This window comes from Nelusetta ayraudi, unplaced genomic scaffold (genome assembly GCF_046127955.1).
Source record: "Nelusetta ayraudi isolate G7.1 ecotype Tasmania unplaced genomic scaffold, CSIRO-AGI_Nayr_v1 ptg000088l, whole genome shotgun sequence".
Lineage (NCBI taxonomy): Eukaryota > Metazoa > Chordata > Actinopteri > Tetraodontiformes > Monacanthidae > Nelusetta > Nelusetta ayraudi.
In genome coordinates this window covers 767,758-791,949 of record NW_027466138.1, presented here as the reverse complement: position 1 = coordinate 791,949, position 24,192 = coordinate 767,758, and the positions used below count along the sequence as shown (strand labels likewise).

The 24,192-nt window shown below is 40.9% G+C and overlaps 2 protein-coding genes across 6 annotated transcripts in view; one reads left to right on the top strand and one right to left on the bottom strand.

The window, feature by feature from the left end:
* Window positions 1-168: 168 nt before the first annotated feature.
* tbc1d22b (TBC1 domain family, member 22B) lies at window positions 169-11,413 on the bottom strand. 2 transcript variants are annotated; one of them, XM_076045904.1, is made up of 14 exons: window positions 11,101-11,413; window positions 8,492-8,548; window positions 7,882-8,071; window positions 7,622-7,796; window positions 6,636-6,803; window positions 6,386-6,456; window positions 5,838-5,966; window positions 5,668-5,733; window positions 5,086-5,200; window positions 4,789-4,895; window positions 4,295-4,370; window positions 4,019-4,146; window positions 3,195-3,290; window positions 169-2,810 (listed from the first exon to the last, which is right to left on the bottom strand). In XM_076045904.1, the coding sequence occupies exons 1-14, from the start codon at window positions 11,154-11,156 to the stop codon at window positions 2,682-2,684; spliced, it is 1,563 nt and encodes a 520-aa protein (XP_075902019.1). In that variant the 5' UTR covers window positions 11,157-11,413; the 3' UTR covers window positions 169-2,681. The 2 variants fall into 2 exon arrangements, with proteins under 2 accessions (XP_075902019.1, XP_075902020.1); XM_076045905.1 differs by lacking the exon at window positions 8,492-8,548 and having other exon boundaries at window positions 11,101-11,412.
* Window positions 11,414-12,715: 1,302 nt separating this feature from the next.
* The window catches only part of LOC142901341 (myelin transcription factor 1-like), an 84,722-nt gene continuing 73,245 nt past the window's right edge, over window positions 12,716-24,192 (top strand). For all 4 annotated transcript variants that reach the window (XM_076045829.1, XM_076045826.1, XM_076045827.1 and 1 more), the window contains exons 1-2: window positions 12,716-12,862; window positions 14,552-14,668. In XM_076045829.1, coding sequence (XP_075901944.1) covers window positions 14,641-14,668 — 28 coding nt within the window. In that variant the 5' untranslated portion in view covers window positions 12,716-12,862; window positions 14,552-14,640. The remainder of the gene's footprint in view (window positions 12,863-14,551; window positions 14,669-24,192) is intronic.

Below are 24,192 nucleotides of genomic sequence, written 5' to 3'. Positions count from 1 at the left end.
CACTAAACCACAGAAGAGTTTCCAAACTGAATCATTGGCACTGCAGTAAGGCGAAAGATGTTTGCACCATTGGTAAGAATGACTGAACTCACTTGCACTCAAATCGGCAAAAAAAGAAAGAAAACTTAACCTCCCAGTTGGAATAAAAGAAAGAAGACAAACAGCAGGTTTAGTCACAATGTGTGTGTTTATACCAGGCTAAGGCCAGCAGTCGGTGAAGCTGAAACTGATTGTGGTGGCCTAACACAGATCTGTTATTGCTCAAGCAACATTTCAACAACTTCTCACCCCAGACCTCCATACTTTACTTTGAGGGCGAAACTGTGAATAAAAACGAGCCTGCAGTGAACAACAGCAACTGAGATGGCACAGCTGTATGAAGGAAGGAAGGAAGGAAGGAAGGAAGCCTTCTGTAAGGCTAGGAGGAGGCAGACCGTCACATGCACAAGAACGCCCAGAGACATCGTCCACGTGGGTTCCACAGGGTTGATAAGGAGGAGACAGGGACGCCACACACTAAAGACTGAACCATGAGGAATATCTGACGTCAGAGAAACAATTTGGAATTTAAGTGTGAAAGCAAACCAAATTGAATCTTATATTAAGATGTACAGAATCTAAATGACATTACATATCCAGCATACGCGTCGATTGACTGCTAAACAGAAACAAAGGCATATTGTTCTTTTTTTTTTTGCTGCCGCAATTCCAGGCTGTGTTTTAACATGCAGACAGAATAACAATTTCTACAGCAGTTTGAGACCTTGGAGCTCTTCGTGTCTTCCCGTCATATGATCACATGACTTTATCCAATTGCAACACTGTCCTCAATTGTTAACTGAGGAGGAGACGGCAGATTAAGAAATAAATTTAAACAGTTTACACGATACAATTAGCAATGGTAATTTTATAACGCACGTTTTCACATATTATCGTGTCACTGACTTGAAATAGCCACCGACAAACATGTACCTTCAACCTTAGACAGGTTTAAAAAAACAAAAAAAACAAGACAAAGCAAAAGATAGGAAATGAAATATTTCAATAACATTTTCACAAACAAGAGAGAAATACAACATCACTCCTCTCTAAGGCATCGTCAAGTCATTTGAGTTGCACTGAGTTCCGAAAACGATTGTAAACTATGGAGACACTTCAGTTATGTGCATTACATAATCACTTTTTAATTACAGCGACCACAGGTGCGACTAATCAGTCATTCAAACTCCATTTGAAAACAGTTCGAATGCCAGTTTTTCAAAAGTCAATCAAAACAAGACTGCAGTCCCTTTTTAGCCAGCTGCCAAGTCACCTGAGCCGATGCATTCATTCACCTGTTCTTACAATTGTGTTGGTCAAAGAGAGAAACAAGCTCCCCGTCATTCTTTGCTTGTTTGACTAAAACTTGCTAAAAAGCCGTTGGGTCGTTTTGAGCGCTTCACAACCGCCCCAGGTTTTAATAGAACTTGTACTGACTACTAGTAAGTAGTACACAATAGTCAGTACAACTATTACGTGTTTTAAAAATATCTTTCAAAATAGAGTACATTCCAAACAAAATACAGCAATTAACATTTTTAAACACTTGGGTTAAAAAAAAAAAAAATCAGTAGTTGCTAATGTAATTTATTTATATTACTACCTAATAATTCTTCATTAAGAAAAAAGGGAAAAAAATATTACTCTCTTAAAACCAGCTTTAACTTGAACCGATTTTGTGTTCAGTCACAAAATGATTTATTTGTGCTACAATCACCAACTTGTTTTCCATTTTTTTTAAGCTCTAAAATAATATTACAATATATCCCACTAGGCCAAATATACACAACCAACTCTTGAATGGAAAATGTTGCTGACAAAAGGACCAGGGAATTTGTCGGCAACAGTGGCTCACCAGGTCTCTGCTCTTCTAATCTAATCTCTTTAGAAGCAGCACATTCACTGTCACTGTTCACTCACACACACACACACACACACACACACACACACACACACACACACACACACACACACACACACACACACACACACACACACACACACACACACACACACACACACACTAAATGAAGGCCCGAGACGATTGAACGATTAAACTTATAAAATGAGCAAACAAACGCGTTAAATCGATTGTACAATGCAGATTTGGTCATCCTAAACTCGACAGTGTCAGACTAGCACTGCAGTGGCTTCATTCATAAATGGAAAAACCTCAGAAATACTTAAGAAGATAGTAAAAAGGATGATCTCACAAACATTCATCATCCAGTCGTTCTTACAGCTTTACATTGTGCATTTACTCAAAGAAACAAAACGCAAAGAAAAAGTTAAGACAAGTATTTTTTTTCTTTTCTTCTCTTTTCTACACTGTAACAGTCCCTTTGAGTCTGTTTAGGATTGTGATGGTAGATGGTGTGATTTTCACTGAGTGGTAGCAACATGAATTCAGATCCAAAGTGACATTCACTGGAGTTGGACAGGACAGACGTCGATGCTCCTGGAAGAGCAACCTGAAAGAGTTTTGGAGCCCCTGCGCTTTGTGCGCATTTCTCACATGCCCCGCCGAGGACACGGCAGCTCCTGTCTGAGACGCAGACGACCTCTGACCTCTACCCTCCTCCTCCAGGTCGAGCTAAGGTAGCGTTAGCGTTCATCTGTATCTTCACGTCAGCGCTTTGGACTTATCTCTTGTAGTGGCTGGGTGCGTCTGCAAACATGTACTTGAGTCTGTAGGCTTCAGCCAGGAGGAGGCCCACCTCCTCATTTCCCCAGTGGATTGTGGGAAGGTTCTGCAGTAGCATGAGAAGACCCTGAAGAGGGGAACAGGTCAAATGAAGTCAAAGCAAGACTATTGTTGGTGCTGCCATCTTTGCACCGGTGACATCATTCAGAGAAAAGTCTGTAACGCCGATCAGGCAGGGGATCCATTAAAATCATGTTTGTAGCAGCTAATTAGCAGTTAGCAGCAATGATGACTGGAGAAAGGGACAAAGTGAATCAGCCTGACTTGCATCAGAGTTTCTACATCAACTTGCTTGATTGTGAATGACACCGACTCAAGCAATCAACACCTTGCTGACTACACTATGAGAACTTCAGTGGATATAAACAGTTGATGAGTGTGGAGAAGCTACTAAAAAAAAATTAAAAAAAATAAATCACAGTGGAAAATCCCAATGGACAGAAGTTGATACCTGGAAGTCAACCATGGAGAGAATCTCTTTGCGCCACTCGAGGAGGAACGCAGCGCAGACGTAGAGATGGAAATGGGAAAAGCCCTCTGATTCAGACTGGGGAGGAAATAAAGTAGCAGTTATAGTCACAGTGTGGAGACAATGCACAGACATAAAGCCTGTAGTAAAACAAGTCATGTAAACAATGCTGTACTGGGTGGCGGGTGAAATACATTGATGAAGGTTGGATGTTGCGGTTTGGGTTCGATGTGAAGACACAGCTATATGGGATTTTTTCAGTTTTTTTTTTTTTAATTTGTAAAAATAAATAAATAAATCAAATTGTCATTATGGGATGTTGTGTTTAGAATTTTAAGGGAAAAAAATAATTGAACCTTTTTTTTGGCATTCAGCTCAGCTGTAACATAAAATGCGGGAAAAGTGAAGTGCTGTGAATACTTTCTGGATGTACTGCATATATGTAAATATACACGTACATATATATATATATATATTTCACAAAGAAATATGTTTGCATGAATTATTTTACTACAAGCACTAAATATAACAGAGATATTAAAGAGCAGCAGTTTAAATTGTATTAAAAAAAAACTTTAATATACAATACACATAACATGTAATATAATTGGATCCATTATTTTATTTAACTTAGCTTTCTCTCCAAGTTGCTGAACCACTGCGAGTGCACTAAGTGCACCGGCATGTTTAGGTCCAATCATAAATAAAATATAAAGTGTCATTTGAACTTTCAGCCAACGTCAGCACAGGAAATAAAAGGCAGTTTTGTCTGCGTGTGGCAGAGTGCAGTGTGAGCGGTGCTCCACCTGGTAGGTGTCCCAGAGGCGGATGGTGCACCTGAGTGGCAGCTCCCTCATCAGAAGGTTGTTCATCCAGCGGAAAGCAAACTGCAGGTACTCCACCTCGTACCTCTTGAAATGATTATGAATGTCCTCTGCAACACACACACACACACACACACACCGAGTCAGCTGTTTTTGAACACGCATGACTTTGAAGGGCCAGTGTGTATGATTTCTATATTGGTGAAAGCTTAACATGCAGCCCATAAATACATTAATGAGCAGCAGGGCTGCGCTCACCATCGATCCTGCTGACCAACTCCTCCAGAGCCTTCACCTTGTTCTGGATTCCAGGCTGAGCAAATGTGTAGTTGTCCTGTAGTTGGGGAGGAGAGCCGTTGGATGTCCACTTTGACGCCTTTATCACCATTAATTCACAAACACCAGTGTATTTTTCCACTGGTGTTTGCTTATTTATTCTTACCTTGCTGTTTTATTTATATATTTTTATTTTCATTTTCTTTTGTGTGTTTTGGTTTTGTAACCTTTTTATTTCTCTTTCCTTTCTTACAAAAAAATCAAAACACTTATTTATATGTCGGTATTATTTAGATAACTGTAAATAACCAACTGTTTGTAGCATGTAAATTCTTCTTTTCCCTTTCTTGCGCTATAAATATTTTCTTTTGCCTTTATTTCTTTATTTTCTTTTTCCTTCTGCTGTACTTCTGCCAGTCTCCCCAGCGTGGGATGAATGAAGGCCTTCTATTCTACTGTAGCATGCGTGCCCAGACCTGTATTCCGTCCAGCAGCTTGCTCATGCACCAGAAGCTGTCGGCCTCGATGTTCCTCTGGCTGTCCAGCGGCAGCGACGCCACCTCGAAGTTCTCCATGTTCTCCACTGGAGGAGGGAAAAAAAACAAATTATTATTATTATTATTATTATTATTATTATGGCAAAAGCACAATAGCAGTGGGACAACCACTGCAAGACCACGATGCAACCCAGGATTAAAATGCGGACACAAATAATTGAGGTCAAGGAAAAAAAAAAAACAACAACCAGACTCAAACAAATAATTGTAACTTACTGACAAACTCAGACAGGAAGACGACAAAGAAGGGAGTGACCAAGTCATTGATCCCTTGAACGTAACCGCTGGCTGGGTGACGGATGGCCCAAATAAAAAGAATACGCTCAAACACCTGAGGAATAAAAGACAATAAAACAAGAACACGTCTTCACTTGCAGTTCATTGCTGACTTGAGGATTACTTTAATTATTAGGAATTGCACCTCCTGAAATGTGAGGATGGGAGGACTCAGTGTTTCTGAGATGAATCTGTCTTTGCTTGTTTCCTATTGTTTTTGCATATAGAGGGGATTTACTATAGTGAGAGGAAACCAAAGAGAGCGAAAGCCTCTTTTTCATCAGTGAGAGAATTTGATGAGTGTGGACAAAGACTTGACAGGGTCTGGATACACAGAAACGCAGAGTGTAGTGTTGCATTTTCTAAGGTCCCCTGTGCACTCTTAGAAAGGATTAAATATAAAACAAGTGGAATGAGGTCGAGACTCAGACCTCGATTATAACTTGGAGGATTTGAACAATAAATAACTGCTTTAACCCTCTCCAGTTATCAAAGACAAGGTCTGATGACAATCTGTCTTACCTCTTGCACTGCAGGCTGCTGGAACAAGGGGATGAGTGGGTTGGTTCTTGGAATGTCGATGTGGATCTGAACCAGAAGACATTAAGCAGCGTAATAAGAACAGGTGATATTCAGATGACCTGGGAGAAGGAAACTCCTGGTCTCTGCTGTGGAGGTACGGCGGCCTCTACCTGTCTGTACGTGTCCTTGTAGTGCTCGTCTGTTCTGGAGTGGTAATACTGTTCAATGAAGCCAAAGTATTCTTCACGCTTCCTCTGGAGCACCAGTTCCCGACGCTCCTTATTGGCCGGCAAATAGCCCTTCAACACAGGAAGAAAACTGCTGTGAGTTGGTGACAGTGAGCAGCTGATATTTAACTTTTTTTTGTAATTATAAAATATATATTCATATATAGTAATTCAGAGAACTGGTCATCCAAATAGAAGGTAAGAAAAGAAGAGGTGCATTTTTCCTGAAAGTATATTAAAAAAAAAAAAGTCTCGGCAAGTCAAGAAGAACAGGAGTTCTCGAGGCTTCCGTGTGGAACAACTGAACACTAGGGGGCAGCATGTTGACTCATTCGCAACTGTAATATTACAATTTAAGAATATTGTTTACACATGAATATTAGAAATCATTAGAAATAGAAATCATTCTTCAAGCTCTATAATGTAGATGGAAATAAACCACTGCTACTACAACGAGCGAGGCAAGACACAGGGAAAAATATGCCACTCACAGAGAGAAGCCTCCACGTGATTGGCCGAACTTCTCTGGGTATTCCCGACCAGCTGTGCTTCCGAAGCTCCTCTGCACAGGAATATATTTGCATGTAAGCAGCTGAAAACACTGAAAGTCGCTACAGGGATGGCAGAGCATTCTGGGATTGTTTAGGTGTGTGTGTGTGTGTGTGTGTGTGTGTGTGTGTGTGTGTGTGTGTGTGTGTGTGTGTGTGTGTGTGTGTGTGTGTGTGTGTGTGCCAGCCTCACCAAGGTCCGCACTGGGACTGGCCAACAGCTGCCTGAACTTATCCAGTCTACTTCTCTCACGTACAGTCATGGGTGGCGCTCCTGATGCGTTCTGGTCGGAGATTCGAGCCACCAGTGGGATGACCTGACGAACTGGGAGGATCCGCTGCTTCTGCAGCGTGGAGCGAACTGACAACATGCACCACGCAGAAATATTGAAAACAGTCCGTGAGCGAGAGCCACGCGGCGCCAACTTCACAAATAGTTTTTTATTATTTGTTTTCGGGTGCACATTCGTTCGACAGTTAAAATATATGTATGTACTCCTAGAACTGCAAGGTTATGTCTATTCTCTGAAACCCTGTAATTTAAATGTTTAGTTAGTTTATCTTCTATGGTTACATTTATCTGACAAAACAGAAGCGATTTCATAGAAAATCATCATCGTCAAACCATTGGGGGAAAAAAGTACGAGACACAAAGCACTTGGCTCTACAGCGCCTCTGTGGACGTAAACTGAGGCAATCAATCAAAATAATTAATCAATAATTCAGTAGTGAAGGGAACAAACAGGAAAACCTGAGGGAGGGAGGAAAAGAGGAAAACTCAGCAAAGTTTGATTCTAAGGAGCAACGACACAAAGATGAAGGAGGAGGAGGATGTTCAAACTGCTAACGGCCCTTTTTAAGGTCCAGTGGGCAAAGTTTGGTTTGATTTATGATTTGTCAATTGGTAAAAAAAAAAAAAGCTTCACACGCTGCTCATAAAGACATTAGCATTAGCGCCCACCTGACAGTCTGGTGGGCTACCTTAAAAATTGCAGTCTTGTTTGTTTGACCACAATACATTCAGAATTTGTTCCAAACCAAGATTATTCCTGGAGAAACAGTGCAGTGAAACAGTGAAGCAGTGATGCTACCATTAGCATCATTTCATCATAACATCACTATAATCTGCTGAGTAGTTCTTCATGTTGCATGACTGGTTGAAGCGTCACACCCACATACCTGAGGATGGACTGAACTGGCTGTCACTGGCGGAGCGAACTATGCTGCTGTTGACACACTGGCACTCTGGCGCCCCCTCCTGTTCCTCCTGTAGTGTCTGAGCTTCTTCAGTCTGCGGAGCTCCAACTGAGTGTAACACTTCAGCGGCAGCGTCACCAACCGGATGCTGCTGCTGCTGCGTCACAAAGTGGCAGAATGCCTTCAATTCCGAGTCATTCTGACAATATAATGCAGTGTTGTTCAAGTTCTGGCAAAAATACCGTCTCTGCGTGTGTGGACGGAGAGTGCATGACCGCTAAGACAGGGGAAGGCTCGGCGATGCCCAGGAAGTCGTCGTCGTCCTCGTCATCGATGTCCCAGGCATCGTTGGTGCTGCGAGCAAACTCATGGAAGCTAGCGGCCTTCTTAGACTTCACATGGTTCAACTTGGGCTTCGCCTCTTTGGGGTACCTGAAGAGGAGACAGACCCATGGATTGAACACATGATCAAAATGTTGGAGATGTAGAAAATTAAAAAAAATTAGCAAAAAAAAAAAAAAAATGTTACACAATGACGTAATGGAAGCAAAAATACACAGAACGAAAAAAAGAAAGAAAGGAAAACAAAAACTCCTGAAAATACATCCCTGTAAATTAAAAAAAAAAAAAGGCAAAACAATTCTGCAAATGCAACAAAAAGCCATTAAAACACCAACAGCTTGTCAACACAGGACGTCAAGAGCACCAGTGAGTGCAAATTAAATGCATTCAACACTATATGCACAACAAGGTCCTGGGAGCAAAGCTGAAAAAAAAAACAGAAGTGATACGAGTCACACAGCCATGTGCATCACAAGACAGGACGGGATGCGTTCTGCTTCCAGCACTTACATGCGTCGCAATCGTGGGTCAAGAGGTGGATGCTGAGCCCCATAAACTGGCTGTACACTGTGAAAGGTGACACGTGATAGGCTGTCTGTCACCTTGTACAGAAAAAAAAACACACATGTCGCTGGCCAGTCAGCACTGGTCAACCAAGGACTGACAGCCACTGCTGCTATGCAGGTTCATTACATGGGAAGCTGTGTTAGGACCAAAGAGAAAGGATGGAGTGATCAAGAACAATGTTATTCCCTTGTATTTTTCACTGCTGTTTTATTTATTTGTATTTTTTATTTTCATTTTCTTTTGTGTGTTTTGGTTTTGTATCCTTTTTAATTCTCTTTCCTTTCTTACGTGTTTGAAATAAATCAAATAAATAAAATCAAATAAATAAAATCATAATAGGACGGCTTGGATTTAGGAGTGTCATGCAAACTGTGCTCCACAGTAGTTTCACGTGCCATATTAGCCTGGATATTAGTTTATCCATTTTTATTTTTTTTTACAGCCTAAAGAAAAATGACACTGTTGTAAGAGGGTCGAGATAAAAAATTAAAATTATAACCAATGACTAATATAACGCTCCTGGAATTTAAAGTTATCAAAAATATTTGATTACGCTGAGACATTGCAGTCCTTTAGTAAAACAATTCCCCTACGTTTTTTCCTTAATGCTGCTTGTTTTTATTGACAAATCCCAAGTGCTCTCTTAATAAAGGATTTTGCACGACTCTTGGATTAGCACATAATTGATATTTCTCGCTTAAAATCGACAAATTTGATTCATAACAAATGTAACAGCTAAGCAGCCACGGCGCATAGGCTGCCTCAAACGTTAATCTTTCACACTACAACAGATATTAATTCAGCTTGGAAGAATAAACAGATAGGAAGCCTTGCCGAGTGGCTGGAGCTCCTTGTTTACTCTCCTCGCTCAAGGACGCCGCTCACACTTTATCTGAAAAGAGGTTGTAATTTGTGCTACCGAGATAAATCAATGACCAATTCCATAGAAGTTAATGTTAAGAGGGCCAGAAATACTGAAACTCTACAAGACGAAGGTTCCTCGAGTTTATTCCTAAAAGTAATTTAGAAATAAATAATGTTAGAAAAACTGACAATATTTTAAAGAGAAGCTCTGCGATTAACGTCGCGTGTCGCTTACACTAGGAATAACTTGTATCAATATTAATTTGAATTTTCTACTTCTACAACTTGAGTAGTACAAAGCAGGAATCTATAATCTGACAAGTAAATAAAAACTGGGTTTAGATACTGCAGAAATAGGCTTCCAGCGGGAACAACTGAATGAAAATGACTTTTTATAGAAGCGTCCATGCACACTATGACACTATGCCTGCAGTGTGCAGATGACCCATCGATATCCAGGGGGTCCCCATCCTCCTGAACAGGTACTACCCAGAAAATGAGAATATCCTAAAAAGGTTGTTGTATTTCTGCAATTCAACTTAAAAGGTGAATGTGACATATTATATAAAGGAATAATATGCAAATCAATATATTTCAAGTTCTTATTTCTTTGGATTTTGCTGATCAGGTCTTGCAGCTTAAAATTTTATAATCATTTTCTGAGTTTGTGGGTTTGTGGTTTTAATAAGCTGAAAATCTTAATCAGCAAAGTTACAACAAGGAAGTGCTTGAGATGTCAATTTGCGTGGAATGGCTCAATAAAATGTGTTGCTTTCATCTTTTATGTTAAACTGCCAAAATAAAACAACTTTTACTTGATATTCTCATTTTTCAGGTAGTACCTGTATATTGTTTTTTTTTGTTTGTTTGTTTGTTTGTTTGTTTGTTTTTTTTTAAATATAAGAAACCCTTTAAATGTTGCCTTGAGGTTTTCAGGGGGTCTTCTGGGTTAATGGGGGGGTCCGACCCCCCGATCCCCCCCTGTATTTGGCACACTGGGTGGCTTCCCAGCAGCAACAATGCAGCACTAAGACCACAGGGCACTATCTCGTCTGGTTCTCCAGCTCAGGTGGACCATATGCTTCATCCCGACGAACAAACAAAACACATTGATCGTTTCGTCACAGTTTCATGCTGTCACTACACGCGATCGATCGATCAATCAATCAGTCAATCGGTGACCCGGGCAACGCGTAAACTTTTCGATGACTCATCGATGAAAGGCATGAAGAGAATGCAGTTTTACTCTTCCACGAAAGATATGGTGGGACCTGGACGGCCAATGCGGCCTGGTAAACAGCTGACAGCAGCAATCCTTCAGGAGACTCTGAGCAGATCACAGCTTCCGGCTGTCAGCTCATCTGCTCTGGACATCAACACGCTGCAAAAAACCCCAGCAGGACGGTGGGAAATAAACGGCAAATCAAGTCACAGTCGAAGTGAAAGCCACGCCAAGATGCTTGCAAGGCACTGGGCTCTTGTACAGGGTGAAAGTGACAACTTTACCTCTGTTCTACGCCAGTGTGTCTTTCAATGAGTTGGATTTGAAATCCATTAGCTTCCGTTTCAACTGTGAGTGACAACACTGACGTTTCACAGACGGTCAGACGCCTACGATTCTGCCGTAAGCAGTAACGTTTTTTGTTTTTTCTTGGGAGGTAAAATACAGCGAAGTAACAGTGACCAACCTTCCAGGAACCTTTGAGTTTCTCCTCCAGAAATTGATCCTGTTGTCGGTGGCCATGCTCAGAAAGACAACAAGCACTAGACACACACCGAAACCGGACCCCCAACAAAACGAAACATGACGAAACAGCTTCCGGGTTTCCAGCGGCAGACACTCGGCTTCCACTCGGCTTCGTTCGGCGTCCCCCCCTTCACAAACTTGCCAGTCCAAGAGTTTGTTAGTATCTTGGAGCGTTCAGAGCAACAAAAAGTGTCTGAAGCAGGAGACCGACCGCCGCCATCTTGGGGGCTTCTGACCGGAAATCGTGATTGGCGGGCAGGACAAACAGGTGCAAGAACACTGGCCAATTGTGTGAGGAGGGCGGGGCTTATAGCCAAAAACGCCAACCAACAGTTCTGGCTTGTAGTACTGTGTAATGTCATGTCCAAAGACCAGGTAGGGAGGCTGTTAAACAATATTTGGTGTTCTCTCAAGTTGCTTTATTCTATTCTATGTTTTATATGAGTATGTATTCCTGATACATACTCATATATTCCTGATTCCTGAAATGACTCGTTGCACTTTTTCTTCAGCTTTTTCTTCCACTTACAAGGAAAGGGACACGAATTCATGTAGTTTATGCGATACCAAGGGAATTCAACAACATTACTTGTCGGTTTTTTTTTCCATCTTGGTAGGTCTGCATTTAAATATATGACGTCTCTGTCGTCATTTGCCAGACTTTGGTAGTTTGTCTGATTTCGCGATTCTACAGCATTAGCAATATTCATCATTTTATGCGCTGCTGGTGATTATTGTGTTGTTTTGAAAGAATTTAGAGACCTTTTGACGCAATTGGGCTATAGAATAAAATATGATTAACTGATTGATTCTGAAATTAAATTGATGATTATAAGATTTATATGTAATTTTCAATTTTGATGTCCATAAATATGTTACATTATTAAATAAAATGAGTTGAATGTGGAAGTAAGCTTTTGTTGTTCGTGGATGCCATTTAAAAATACACATCTGTCCAGAGAGGTGATGAATTGCTGATCATTACAATGAATAAAGTGAAGGCAGGCCCATTAAATCGTTTCAGACTCGTGTTATGCTTCAGGCTGAACACATTAAGAAGTGGAAGGATCTGATTCACCTCTTCAGCTCAGAAGTGTTTGGTCATTATGATGAAACTGCTTTGTAACTCGTAACAGACTCCAACCGCAAATCCTACTACTTCCTCTACATTTTCAGCCTCATTTCAGCCTCTGTCCACACGGGGTCGCCCCTTTACTTCAACGAGAGAGTCGCTCACTCTAAAAACCAAACCAGCAGCGCTACTTCCGGTTCAAATTTGTTTCTTTTTTTTTCGTAGAACGAAGTGTTTGTTTGACAAAAAGAAATGCGGTGTCTGAAACGTTTTGGGGTCTTTAAAATAATAATATATATATATATATATATAAAAAAAAAAGTTTTCGTGTGCCGTTGACCAGCATTGTTTTGTTTTTGTTGATGTTTTTTTTCTTTCTAATTTGTGTTTCCCCCCTTTTTTTGTTTAATTTCCAGAACAGTGTGACTCACTCAGTGCTATTGGCTTATACAAATTCACGCAAATGGGAATTCAGAGTCACGACGAGTTTGTGTCCACATGCTGGTGTCTATTTGAATTTCAGCCGGTCTCATGTGTCTTGTTTGTTTATGGAAATCACTGCAGCCTCCCACCTGCCTTCACCTGCTTGTCTTTGTGTCCAACTGCTCTACAACTGATATATTTCACACAGGTGAGAGACAATTTGGGTTCCTCTTCTTGCTAGAAGCTGTCAACATCATTGTTTCAGTTTTGTAGAATTACACAACAAATGAAGAAACAAAGTCTTACTTCCACATTCAATTCATTTTTACTTGATAATGTGACGTCATTTTTGTAAGTCAAAATGATATGTTTACATTTCACTGCACATCCTATGAGCATGTGACAAATAAAGCTTTTGAATCTTGAATCTAGTTCCGAGTAGAGTATATCCCCCTAACATTTTTCAGGAATGACACAATTTTATTTTCATTTTCCTTGGGGGCGGAATTTAGCTTCAGATGTGTTGTGTGACTTTTTGGTGTGTCCATCCAGCAGAACAGATGAGTGGTGGAAAGTGGGAGGAGATGCACCAACAGAGTCACAAGGCAGCACAAAGAAAAGCTTTGTGGGGGGGCAGGACTAGTTTCCTGGGGCACAACAGTTTGCTAAACAACACACATCCAACTTTGAGCTGGTAGCCTTACTGAGGCTGGCAGTTCAAGGTGTTTTTGGATATTATTGGATATCTCTGTTGTCAATGTTTAGAGGTCTTCTTAAGCAACATACTTTATGTCAACAGCCAATCTGTTCAGCTTGCATACAAAAAAAAAAAGATAATGTGTTTTGCCACGGCACAGGGAGTTAAAAGGCCTCCGGCTGTATTTTGGTGTATGTGACCCCCTTGTTTTTTTGCGCTGCCTCTCAACTCTGAAAGGATCACATTGCGATGTTTTCCTCCTCTTGAATGGATGCTGAACGGCCAAACCACGCTGGCAAAATACTTTTAGAAAAGAGCAACTTTTCTCATGGCTCCGTCAGTGGGCTGTTTGACCGGCCAGTAATGTTTAGAAGGTTAGAGAAGCTGGGGTAGCTTTGGTGTTTTGCTAAAGAACGACAGAAAGAAGGGAAGAAGAAAAGTTTAGAAAGTTTAGTAGAGTTTTTATTTTTTTTTATAAATACTTACTTTTGCATGTAATTTAGTCATAACCAGATGATAAAATACAATATAGCACTTTTTTTGTTACGTATATACTCAACAGAATACAAGATATCGACAACAAACAGACACATTGGACACGATACAGCTCAGGGCTCAGTTAACAACAGACATTAAACAGTAGTTGCAGAGCAGCAACAACAGCAGATGCCAACAGAGGGCGCACTGGGCTCCTGACTTCAGGGCTTTAGGATTCAGATCTGAGGTTTGGGTTGGCAGACCCATGATTTCAAGATTCAAGAACTTTATTGGTCACATGCTCGTGCTGGATGAGCTATGCTAACCGGAGATCGTGCGAAAACAACATTGAGAGTCAGACAGAAAGATATTTGAGGCAGAGTGTTGTACTAGTGAGATGATTTCTCTTCCTCACTGTGAGCACGGTGGGAAAAAAGCAGCAGAGAAGGACGGACTGGATAATGCCGTGGTATCACTGAAGGAGGAGTTGAGTGAAGACAGATAAGGCTCAGAGTTTTTGGACAGCAGACGGTCTTTGCTGGCTGAGCTTGTGAGTGTTTGTGGTGTGTTGATCCAAGCTGAGCTCATTGTCCAGAGTGGAAAAAAAACCAACCTTGAACGTATTCAAAGAAACCCAGCACCTTCAAATATCACAAATCTATCTATTGTGGTCAACTCTTTTCATCCTGGCCATTAAGCGTGTATTTTGGCACTTGTCTGCAGCCACGTGGTGATGAATAGCCGGAATCTTCTTCTCAAGGTCAGTCCATCATCGAGAGCCGTCCTCTGAATTTCACACCTGGAACCAGACCATGAAGAACCCTCAGCTCTCCGAGAAAGGTAAGATTAATTTGTCTTATTGTAATGAAGAAGTAAAGCTCTCTTGTATATATATATATATATATGTACACACACATATATATATATTTCAGGCCACAAACCCCCCCAAACAGCATTAGCCAGGGAGGGACCCCCTTTGCAATCCAACAGGAACATCAACTTTTAGAGTGTTTTTTTTTTCCTTACTTTTTCATTGCTATTCAATAATTGTGACATTTGTTTAGAATGAGGATACTATCAGCTAACATGTTGATCACCATGGTAGTGTCTTCCACTGCTGGGCTGTTTGTCTGTTCCTTCAGTCACAGATCTGTTCATGTTGCACCACTGAGACCAGTTTGAAAAAAAATCACCTCTGTGAGAGGTGCAAACAGACACATCATACACACGACGACATGAACAATGTTTTTAACTGGCAGGCAGTATAGGTTATATTATTATTATTATATTATCATTATCATTATTATTATTATTCTACTAACCCTAACCCTAAGTTTGTACTTCTTCCTACTCCTTTCTGTTCATGTAATCTTAAATGCAGCTTCTATTTTTTTTAGATTTTTTGTTTGTTTTTTTCTTTTTAACGGTTTTATTTTTTATCTTAGCTAGTTTTTTTTGTTATAATTTACATGATCGAAATAAAGTATTCAAATCAATTACAGATTATATTTGATGACAATGATTAAAAAAATAATTAGATTGTTAGATTAAATCATGATAGATAAAATATAATTTGATTCTATAGAATTGGATATAACAGCAGAACCAGCATCCAACCCCCCCCCCAACTATCCCCTGATATTATGTTCTTTTTTTTCTTTTTCTTTTTTTACATCTGACACTGCTGCATTGACTCATTATCTCAGGAAGCTGCTTGCCAGCTCACACATGCTTGATGACCTTCTGGACGTCCCAGGAGCCAGATCAGAGTGAGGAGGTTAATGTCATTTTACACCCCAGTGCATGCCTATGCCACATTAATCCTCACATAGCACTTTCTGATGCTGTGTGTATAAATCTGTGAAGGGGACGGCAGAAACACAGACACACAGCCACAGTGCTCTCCAGAAAAAGCTGTCTGTCTTTTTAAAAATGCACGGCGTAAAATGATTCACAGTGGTAGTGTTTGCTGCTCCTGTGATTTCACTAAATGTCGACTTTTTTTTGTCACCGCACTGCAAAAGGACTTCACAAAAAAGACACATACACACACAAACGCACACCAATTTACATAGTGTGTGTTTGGGACCCCATAGTTGTTGTTTTTTTTTTTTTTTTTTTTTTTTTTCTAGCATCTACAGCTGTGTGTAAGTGCTCCATAGGCTAAGTTATTAGTGTGAATGGAGTGAATGGTATTTGACCACGTGCATTGTCTTTTATGAGATGAGCAGGCTTTAATGACTCTGTCACCAGTAAATAGGCGCTGATTTGTAGCCCAGCTGTCGCTCCACGCTGACCAATTAAGGCCTTCTGGAGGCTACCACACACACACACACTCACACACTCATGCATGCACGCATGCACACTCACACACACACAATTAGCAAACATTCGGCGAGTACTTTATACCTAAGCATTCAATTTGAACCGTACGCTGTTACATGCAGTCTGGGATTGAGGCACAAACAGCCTTTGTTGCAGAAGGCAATCGCAACCTCAAGTTTAATCAGAGAGAAATTACAGCTGTTCACTTAAAGCACAGCACAATTCAGACATCCAATCACTTCACCTGCTGTCCCTCGGAGATCTCTTCCCTTGTCGCGTGCACTCAAATCCATTCTGTGGCTTCAGCGCAGATGGAGTTGTGTTAATCATTTACCTTGCTGTACCAGGGAGGATGGTGGCAGCAGGGCCGTTATTGTCCTCCGAGGATCCGTGTTTAAACTCTCCCTGCGGATGTTTTCCAACTTGCTTTATTTTTGTTTCTTTGCTTTAGTGATGATAATTTGTATATCCGACGAGATTTCACGCAAGTTGGCAGCCTGGATTTGTGCTTGAGAGTCTGAACCTCTGCACTCGTTCTGTCAGTGCTTTTATGATGAATATTAAATGAGTGCAAGTCTCACTTGATTTGCATATTAATTTGACATTGATTTTCAGTGTGATACCCTTCCTCTGGCATAAGGAGGATATTGGCTTGCCCCCCCTAGAGGCTGTATTGCCTTCTACTTCCTCTTCTTCCTAGTGGTGGGATATCAGGACGGCCTGAGAATCGGTGAGGTGTTCTGCAGAGCTCCAGGTGGAGGTCGTAGGTCATCAAGGATCCGCTGTGATTGACAAATGAGGGCTGACATGGATCTTTGCAGATGTTTGCAGATGACACTCTAAACCAGGCATGAGCAAACCACGGCCCGGGGTCCATATGTGGCCCGTTACGCTTTTTAATCCGGCCCGCCAAACTTGAAGAAATTCTATTAATAGTACGTAAATGTAATGAAATAGTTGTATTTCATCCATTTTTACAGTGTTTTAGGAGTCGTTTCATTAAAAAGCTCAATACTGTGGGGCTTTTGTTCATTTGTTCATTTTCAATGTATTTTCAATGTATTTCTGCAATTCAACTTAAAAGGTGAATGTGACATATTATATCAAGGAATAATATGCAAATCAATATATTTCAAGTTTTTATTTCTTTGCATTTTGCTGATCAGGTCTTGCAGCTTAAAAAAAAAACCCTCAAAGTTTATAATAATTTTCTGAGTTTGTGGGTTTGTGGTTTTAATAAGCTGAAAATCTTAATCAGCAAAGTTACAACAAGGAAGTGCTTGAGATGTCAATTTGCGTGGAATGGCTCAATAAAATGTGTTGCTTTCATCTTTTATGTTAAATTGCCAAAATAAAACAACTTTTACTTGATAGTCTAATTTTCTGTGTAGTTCCTGTATATGCTCAGTAGTTTCCCAATTTGGGGATCAACAAAGCACTTCTAGTCTAAAGCACATCTATTGTATTCTCCACTGACCCCTCGCCGAGTGCTCTCGAAAGCAGTGCTATTACAACTTCTGTCCAGCAGATGTCACTATTGGAAAGACCTTTCTTGATGCGTGGTTCCGCTTCTGTCTTTTTATTTTTAGACTTTAAGCTTCTCACATTTCCTGAACTCCGACTTAACTACTGCACTACACTGGGCATGGAGCAGGTCTGTTGAATCACTGGGGAGTCTACTGACTGCGTCACGCTTTGTCTTTTGACTTCGGTAACACCTGCAGCGGCTTTGATTCGCACAGTCACACTCGCAGGCTCGTCCATTAAAAAAAAAGAAAAAAAAATCAAACTAGTTTTTACTGAAACTCCAGAAAGCCTCCGTCCATCACATTGATATATATTTCTCTCTCTCTCTCTCTCTCTCTCTCTCTCTCTATGTATATATATATATATATATATATATATATATATATATATATATATAATATATATATATATGTATATATGTGTGTATATGTATATATATGTGTATATATATATGTGTGTATATGTGTATATATATGTGTGTATATATATATATATATATATATATATATTTATATATATATATTTATATATATATATATATATATATATATATATATTTTTTTGCTCTTGTTTACTGCTGCTACTCTATTCATTTAACAGCTCACTGCTGTGGCGGCTGCACTTCCACTCATGTATGCTGCACCGTGTTCACTTTAGCCGCATTAAAAAGGCCAAATAAATATGACGGGTTGTGACATTAGGGTGCAGCTGGAACAAATGTGCCGGCCGCCTGCTCCTCCAACCTGGCCAATTTTCTCTTCATTCGCGGACACACACACACACACACACACACACACACACACACACACACACACACACACACAAGCGTGTTGGACGTGTTTTCCTCCTCCAGAGAAGGGGCTCGCTGAGGTTGATGGGTTTGCAACAATATTGGAAATGTAGATGGGCCTGTGTTTTGAATTGGATTGCACGCTTTGATGCAGAGACAGATTGTAAACTGTGATTTTATTAAATCCTTCATTAGGATTCATCAGTGAGATTGGATCTGAAAAAGGTCACCGTGCAGATGCGCCCCCGCCCCCTCCCCCCCAACCCCCCACCTCTCTCTCTCTTTTTTTTTTTGCTCCACCCATCCATCCACCCCCACCCCCCCTTTTACATATGCCCTCCTCCCCTTTCCCTCTTGTTTAGCCCCCCCCCCACCGGCTTTCACTCTGCCAAGCAGAAGGATACTCTCTCGCCCTTCTGCTCTCTCTCTCTCTCCCTCCCTCTCTCTCTCTCCCTCTCTCCCTCTCCCTCTCCCTCCTTCTCTCTCTCTCTCTCTCTCCCTCCCTCACTCTCTCTCTCTCCCTCTCCCCGCTTCCTAACCCAAAACAAATTTGCCACGAAAATGGGGAGAAATTATCATCATGGTCCTGCTGGAGAAACGCAAGGTGAAAGTGACATTATCCCTCCGACTCAACCCCCCCCAGACACACACACACACACACTCACACACACACACACACACACACACACACACACACAGCCATGGAGCTTTGCCGCCCGCCGGTGGGACGCCTGTGCCACAAATCATTTGTATACTCTCATTTCTGCGAGCGGCCCCACAATGTTGCTTACTGCTTAGTGGGCAGATGACTTTCAGAAAGAGGAGTGAATTGGGAGGAAGGGGGCGGGTGTGTGTGTGTGTGTGTGTGTGTGTGTGTGTGTGTGTGTGTGTGTGTGTGTGTGTGGTGGCTGAGGGGAATGCAATTTGCCGTGGCGTGGGGAAAGTCTATGGGAGTTGGATGTGGAATGGAGAGGGAAATTGTGCGTGCCATATGTCAACTGGCGCAACCAGGAGCTGCTTTTCATTGTGCACCTTGCAATGCACCACTGTCTTCTTTTCCACACTGACTGACGCATTTGGCAGTTTATTCAATCAAGTTCACCGTGGACCTCATTAAAAACCCATGTGCTTCTCACACACACACACACACACACACACACACACACACACACACACACACACACACACAGACGCAGCGTGAACATAGGGAGGAGACCTTGTGCCATATATTGTCTCCACCCTGTGTCGGGTCATCTTTGTCTCGCTCGCTCACATGTACACAGGCCCCTCCCCCCCGCCCACCCTTGGCCCAGTATGAGACATCATGATTCTTCTGCTACACTGAATACATTTCTCATGCAGTCTGAGCACTGATCCATGCAAGCAAACATGCAACACTGTCGGTGGGGGGAAAGGAATATTTCACCCACACTGCAGGCAGAAACCTATTGTGAACACACACACACACACACACACACACACACACACACACACACACACACACACACACACACACACAAAGCGCAAGCATACAAAGGTGCACAAAGGCCTACACAGGTGCACACCAGCAATGCTTGCATGCAGATCAGGACAGACGGTGAGTTTGGTGATGGCGCTGCGGTGGCACACTGACCTGCTGGAGAACCCACACACCTCGCCTGCCGCGCTCCCACTGGGCCGCCAGCTTCCAGGAACGCCATGCAATATTCATGCTTCAGTCGCTTCATGCATGCACCAGGCAAAAATGGAGGAAAACACACAACAGCGCAGAAGTGCGGAGTCACCGCTGTGATCCGTAAAGTATCTGTGCGCAAGAGATGATTTTTCACATTGGGGGGAATTTTAGATGAATCTTTTTTTATTCTTATTCTTATTTTTTTTTTTGTTGCACTGACTTTGACCTGTCTTTGTGCTCGATGCTTTTTTTTTTTTTTATGTTACCGCTTGTGGATTTGCAAGCGTGCTTCTTCACTGGTGTGGCCATAGATGCTCATGTTCATCAGAGTTTACGTGTCCTCTTTATGCTTCACTGGCTGCTTTCAGAAATAGGTCCATTTCTCATTATTTTCCCCAAAGGCTGTCTGAGTGTAGACTGTCTCAGGCATATGCACACATAGTGAGGGAGCTCCCTGTGACCCAAATTCATCAGATCCAACACCACAGGGCCTCCGGGGAGCGTCGTGGCTGTTGTGCCCTCGGCACTTCCTTGACTCTAAAATATGGAGGCCTTTTTTTTTTTTTTACCCCTGCGTCAGTGCGTCCCCCATCCAGAGACACAAGTCACACTTTCTAAACTAAAAACAATAAGGGCTTTTTCCCCATCGTGCCGGCTCAGCATTTGACCCTCTCCTACTGTGAGGCTGTCCACAAAGACATTTCTGGGTCAGCTGGAGTTTGTGTTACTGCGTGTGAATATACAGAATGATAACAACTGTTTTTTTTAATGCAGCACACCTTGTCTGATCTCACCAGTTTGTTACATGGTCATGTCATCAATTTGGAGTTACACACCTTTGGAGACTGTATATGAACCATGCGTGCAACGAGAAGAAGTTTCTGTGTTACAATCATTGGAGTTAGATTATGGAATAGTCTGAACCTGGACGTCAAAGAAAGTATAAACTTGGGTCTATTTGAGATAAAGTACAAAAATATCATATTTAGTTGCTACAATAATATAGTACACTAATTTAGTATTACTATTACTATTATTCTGGTTATTATTATTATTATTATTATTATTACTGTTATTGTTGTTAAAATTATTATTATTATTATTATTGCTTTTGTTATTTTATTATTATAATTATTATAATTATTATTACAATCATTCTATACATGAATATCTATCTATATCTATATTATGTATGTATATGTATACGTACATATATATATATATATATATATATATATATATATATAAAAAAAAATATATATATATATATATATATATATATATATATATATATACACACACATATATATATGTATATATATATATATATATATACATATATATATATATATGTATATATATATATGTATGTAAATATATATATATATATATATATATATATATATATATATATATATATATGTATATATATATGTATATATATATATATATATATATATATATATATATATATATATATACATATACATACATAGACTTATAAAATTTCTCCAGTGTTCTTACGTTAGAATTCCTGCACTATATTATGACTGGAGTTATCTTTTGTTGTTTTCTGTTTTGTTGTTTTCTGTTTTCTGTCATCTAGTTGTATAGTATATAGTTCATAAGTTTGTATATTTATTGGAGTTTACTTACTTATTAATAGTATAATTTCTTCAAGTTCGGCGGGCCGCATACGGCCCTCGGACCATAGTTTGCCTGATCCCGACCCCTGAAGGGAACTTGGAAGGTCTCCCATCTTAAAGGTCCCACACAACATTTTCCTCATCTCAGCTTTCAAGGGGAAGGATGTAGTTCCAAAACTGCTTTACTGCTGTAAACTTGGATAACATTCACATCCATCGTGGAGAAAACACAGTTGCAATACAGCCAATACATGTGAATTATTTTGCTTTGTTAGTGCAGTGCTGCTTATAGGGGTTGTTCCCTAACATCATCATCATCATCGTCATCATCACATACATTATTGCGTACTTCTTTTAAACAATGATGTATAATTGGATGGTGATCTGTCCAATTTCATTTCATTTCCTGTAATTACATATACCGTAGTTTCCCTGCACGCTGAGCTTTCTGTGTTCTGTCCCAGCTGAATTAGTCTTTTATTGGAATTATAGAAGACAAATTCTCATAAAGACAAAAGACAAATTCTCTCCAGACTGCACTAAATAAAGTCATGGCAGCACCACTGAGCGAATAGAAATGTGTTCTGACATCAAACTGAACATGAAATTGCTATTGCAGCAAAATGAAGACATTTCTCCAAGAGATATGAATCTTTTTGTAGAAATGCTGTTTTTAAAATACTTGCATTTGCCGTTGCCTTTCCCCCTTAAAACGCCTCTTTCGAGGTGTGTAGTGAAAATGCAACTGCATAACTGCAAACATGCCTTTGCCAAATGCTCAACACATGACTTTTCTCTTTAAATTCGACTTTATTATTTAACATGCAGCTTATTTCCCTGGGTTATGGACCTTGTTGGTGACATATAATCAGATAAAGTCAACTGCTTCACTTTAATTCATTGAAAATCAGATTTATTTACGCTGACTAAAACATCCTTAGACGCCTTAGAGGAGTCAAGTTCATTCATTTCCTGGCCATTAATGTGCGGACCCACCTCATGTTGAGGTTGAACACCTGCTCTGAAAGAGCTCAGGTGTCGCACAGTGTTGTCTTGTTAGTGCAACAGAGCGCCGCTTTGTGACAAACTCTTTACAAACTTTGTGAGACGCAGTTGGTAGAATAAGCACTTTGATAGTGGACTTCCTCTCTGGGGCCAGGTGGGGGGCTATTGAGAGGGAAATCTCATCTTGGAGGGCTTCAACTTTGTGGTTGTAACTCATGAATGGGACAGCTTTGAAAACACACACAGTGCTGCTGACTGAGTGACTTTTTGCAGACACTGAGCCCCCTTTGCCACGGCGCCGCTCACCCTCATGAATAATTCTGCCAGCGCAGCTCGTCACTGTCGTCTTGGTCGTCGTCGTTGTTGTTGTCGGCGGCGGCGGCGGCGCCGGCTGTGGTGTCACTCCTGTTCTGAGGCAGAAGCTGGAGACAGAGAACTCTTTACACTTCAGACTCCTCGCCACTTCCTCCTTCATTCACGGCGAGAGGAAGCGGTGCGCCGAGTCTGTGTGAGGGAGACAAATAGAGAGAAATCATGTCTGGCATAATGGCCTGTTTGTGTCCCACTTGGAGTGTGAAAACAGGAGAGGAGTGAGAGGAGTGAGCGCTGGATACACGCCGTGCAAACATTAGCTGCTTCTCCACGTTTAGCTGTTTGCATCGCCAGGTTTTTATTGCCATATTTAGCTTTTGCACAGTTGTAGGGGTCATGGAAACGCAGCTACAATCGCACTTCAAAAGTGACCTAATATTACATGTTTTGTTTTATTTTTTACTCTGTCAGATTAACCTAAACGTCATGATTTCACCACTCAGTGGTTTTTAGATGAGAAATAACATGAGAGTGCAGATGAAACGGGGCAAGCTGAGTGAGAAGACAGAGTGGGGAAGGGAGTCAGAGCACAAAGAGGACAAAGGTGACACCACTGTAAAGTTTGTCAAGTGTCATCTGTCAGTACACAAAGTTGTTAGTGTATTTTGTCTGTACTTCTACTTCTCTTTGCAGCAGTAGAAATTCAAAGGTTACTAATAATAATATTTCCAATCTCAGACTTGCTTCAGAAACAATGTTGTTCATTTATGTGTCACTATAAATGCAAATACTTTGAATTTGCATGAAACTATAGCAGGTCTACAATACATGCGACGCCGCCGCAAGCTGCAAGTTCCGATTGTAATGTATTGTAGTGATCCCGCTACACTGCTTTGTGCTTCTGTCCCAACTGGAAGCTGACACTCGCTCCTTCTCCCTGCTGGACGGACGCTAATTGGCTGCACCGTTCTCCGCTCAGCTGTAAAGCATTTTGAATTGAAATCTTCTGACAGCATGCCTGACAGGTTAGCAGGCATTGTGCTCTTTTGTGTCCACTGTCTGCATAACAATTGGAATTCAATTT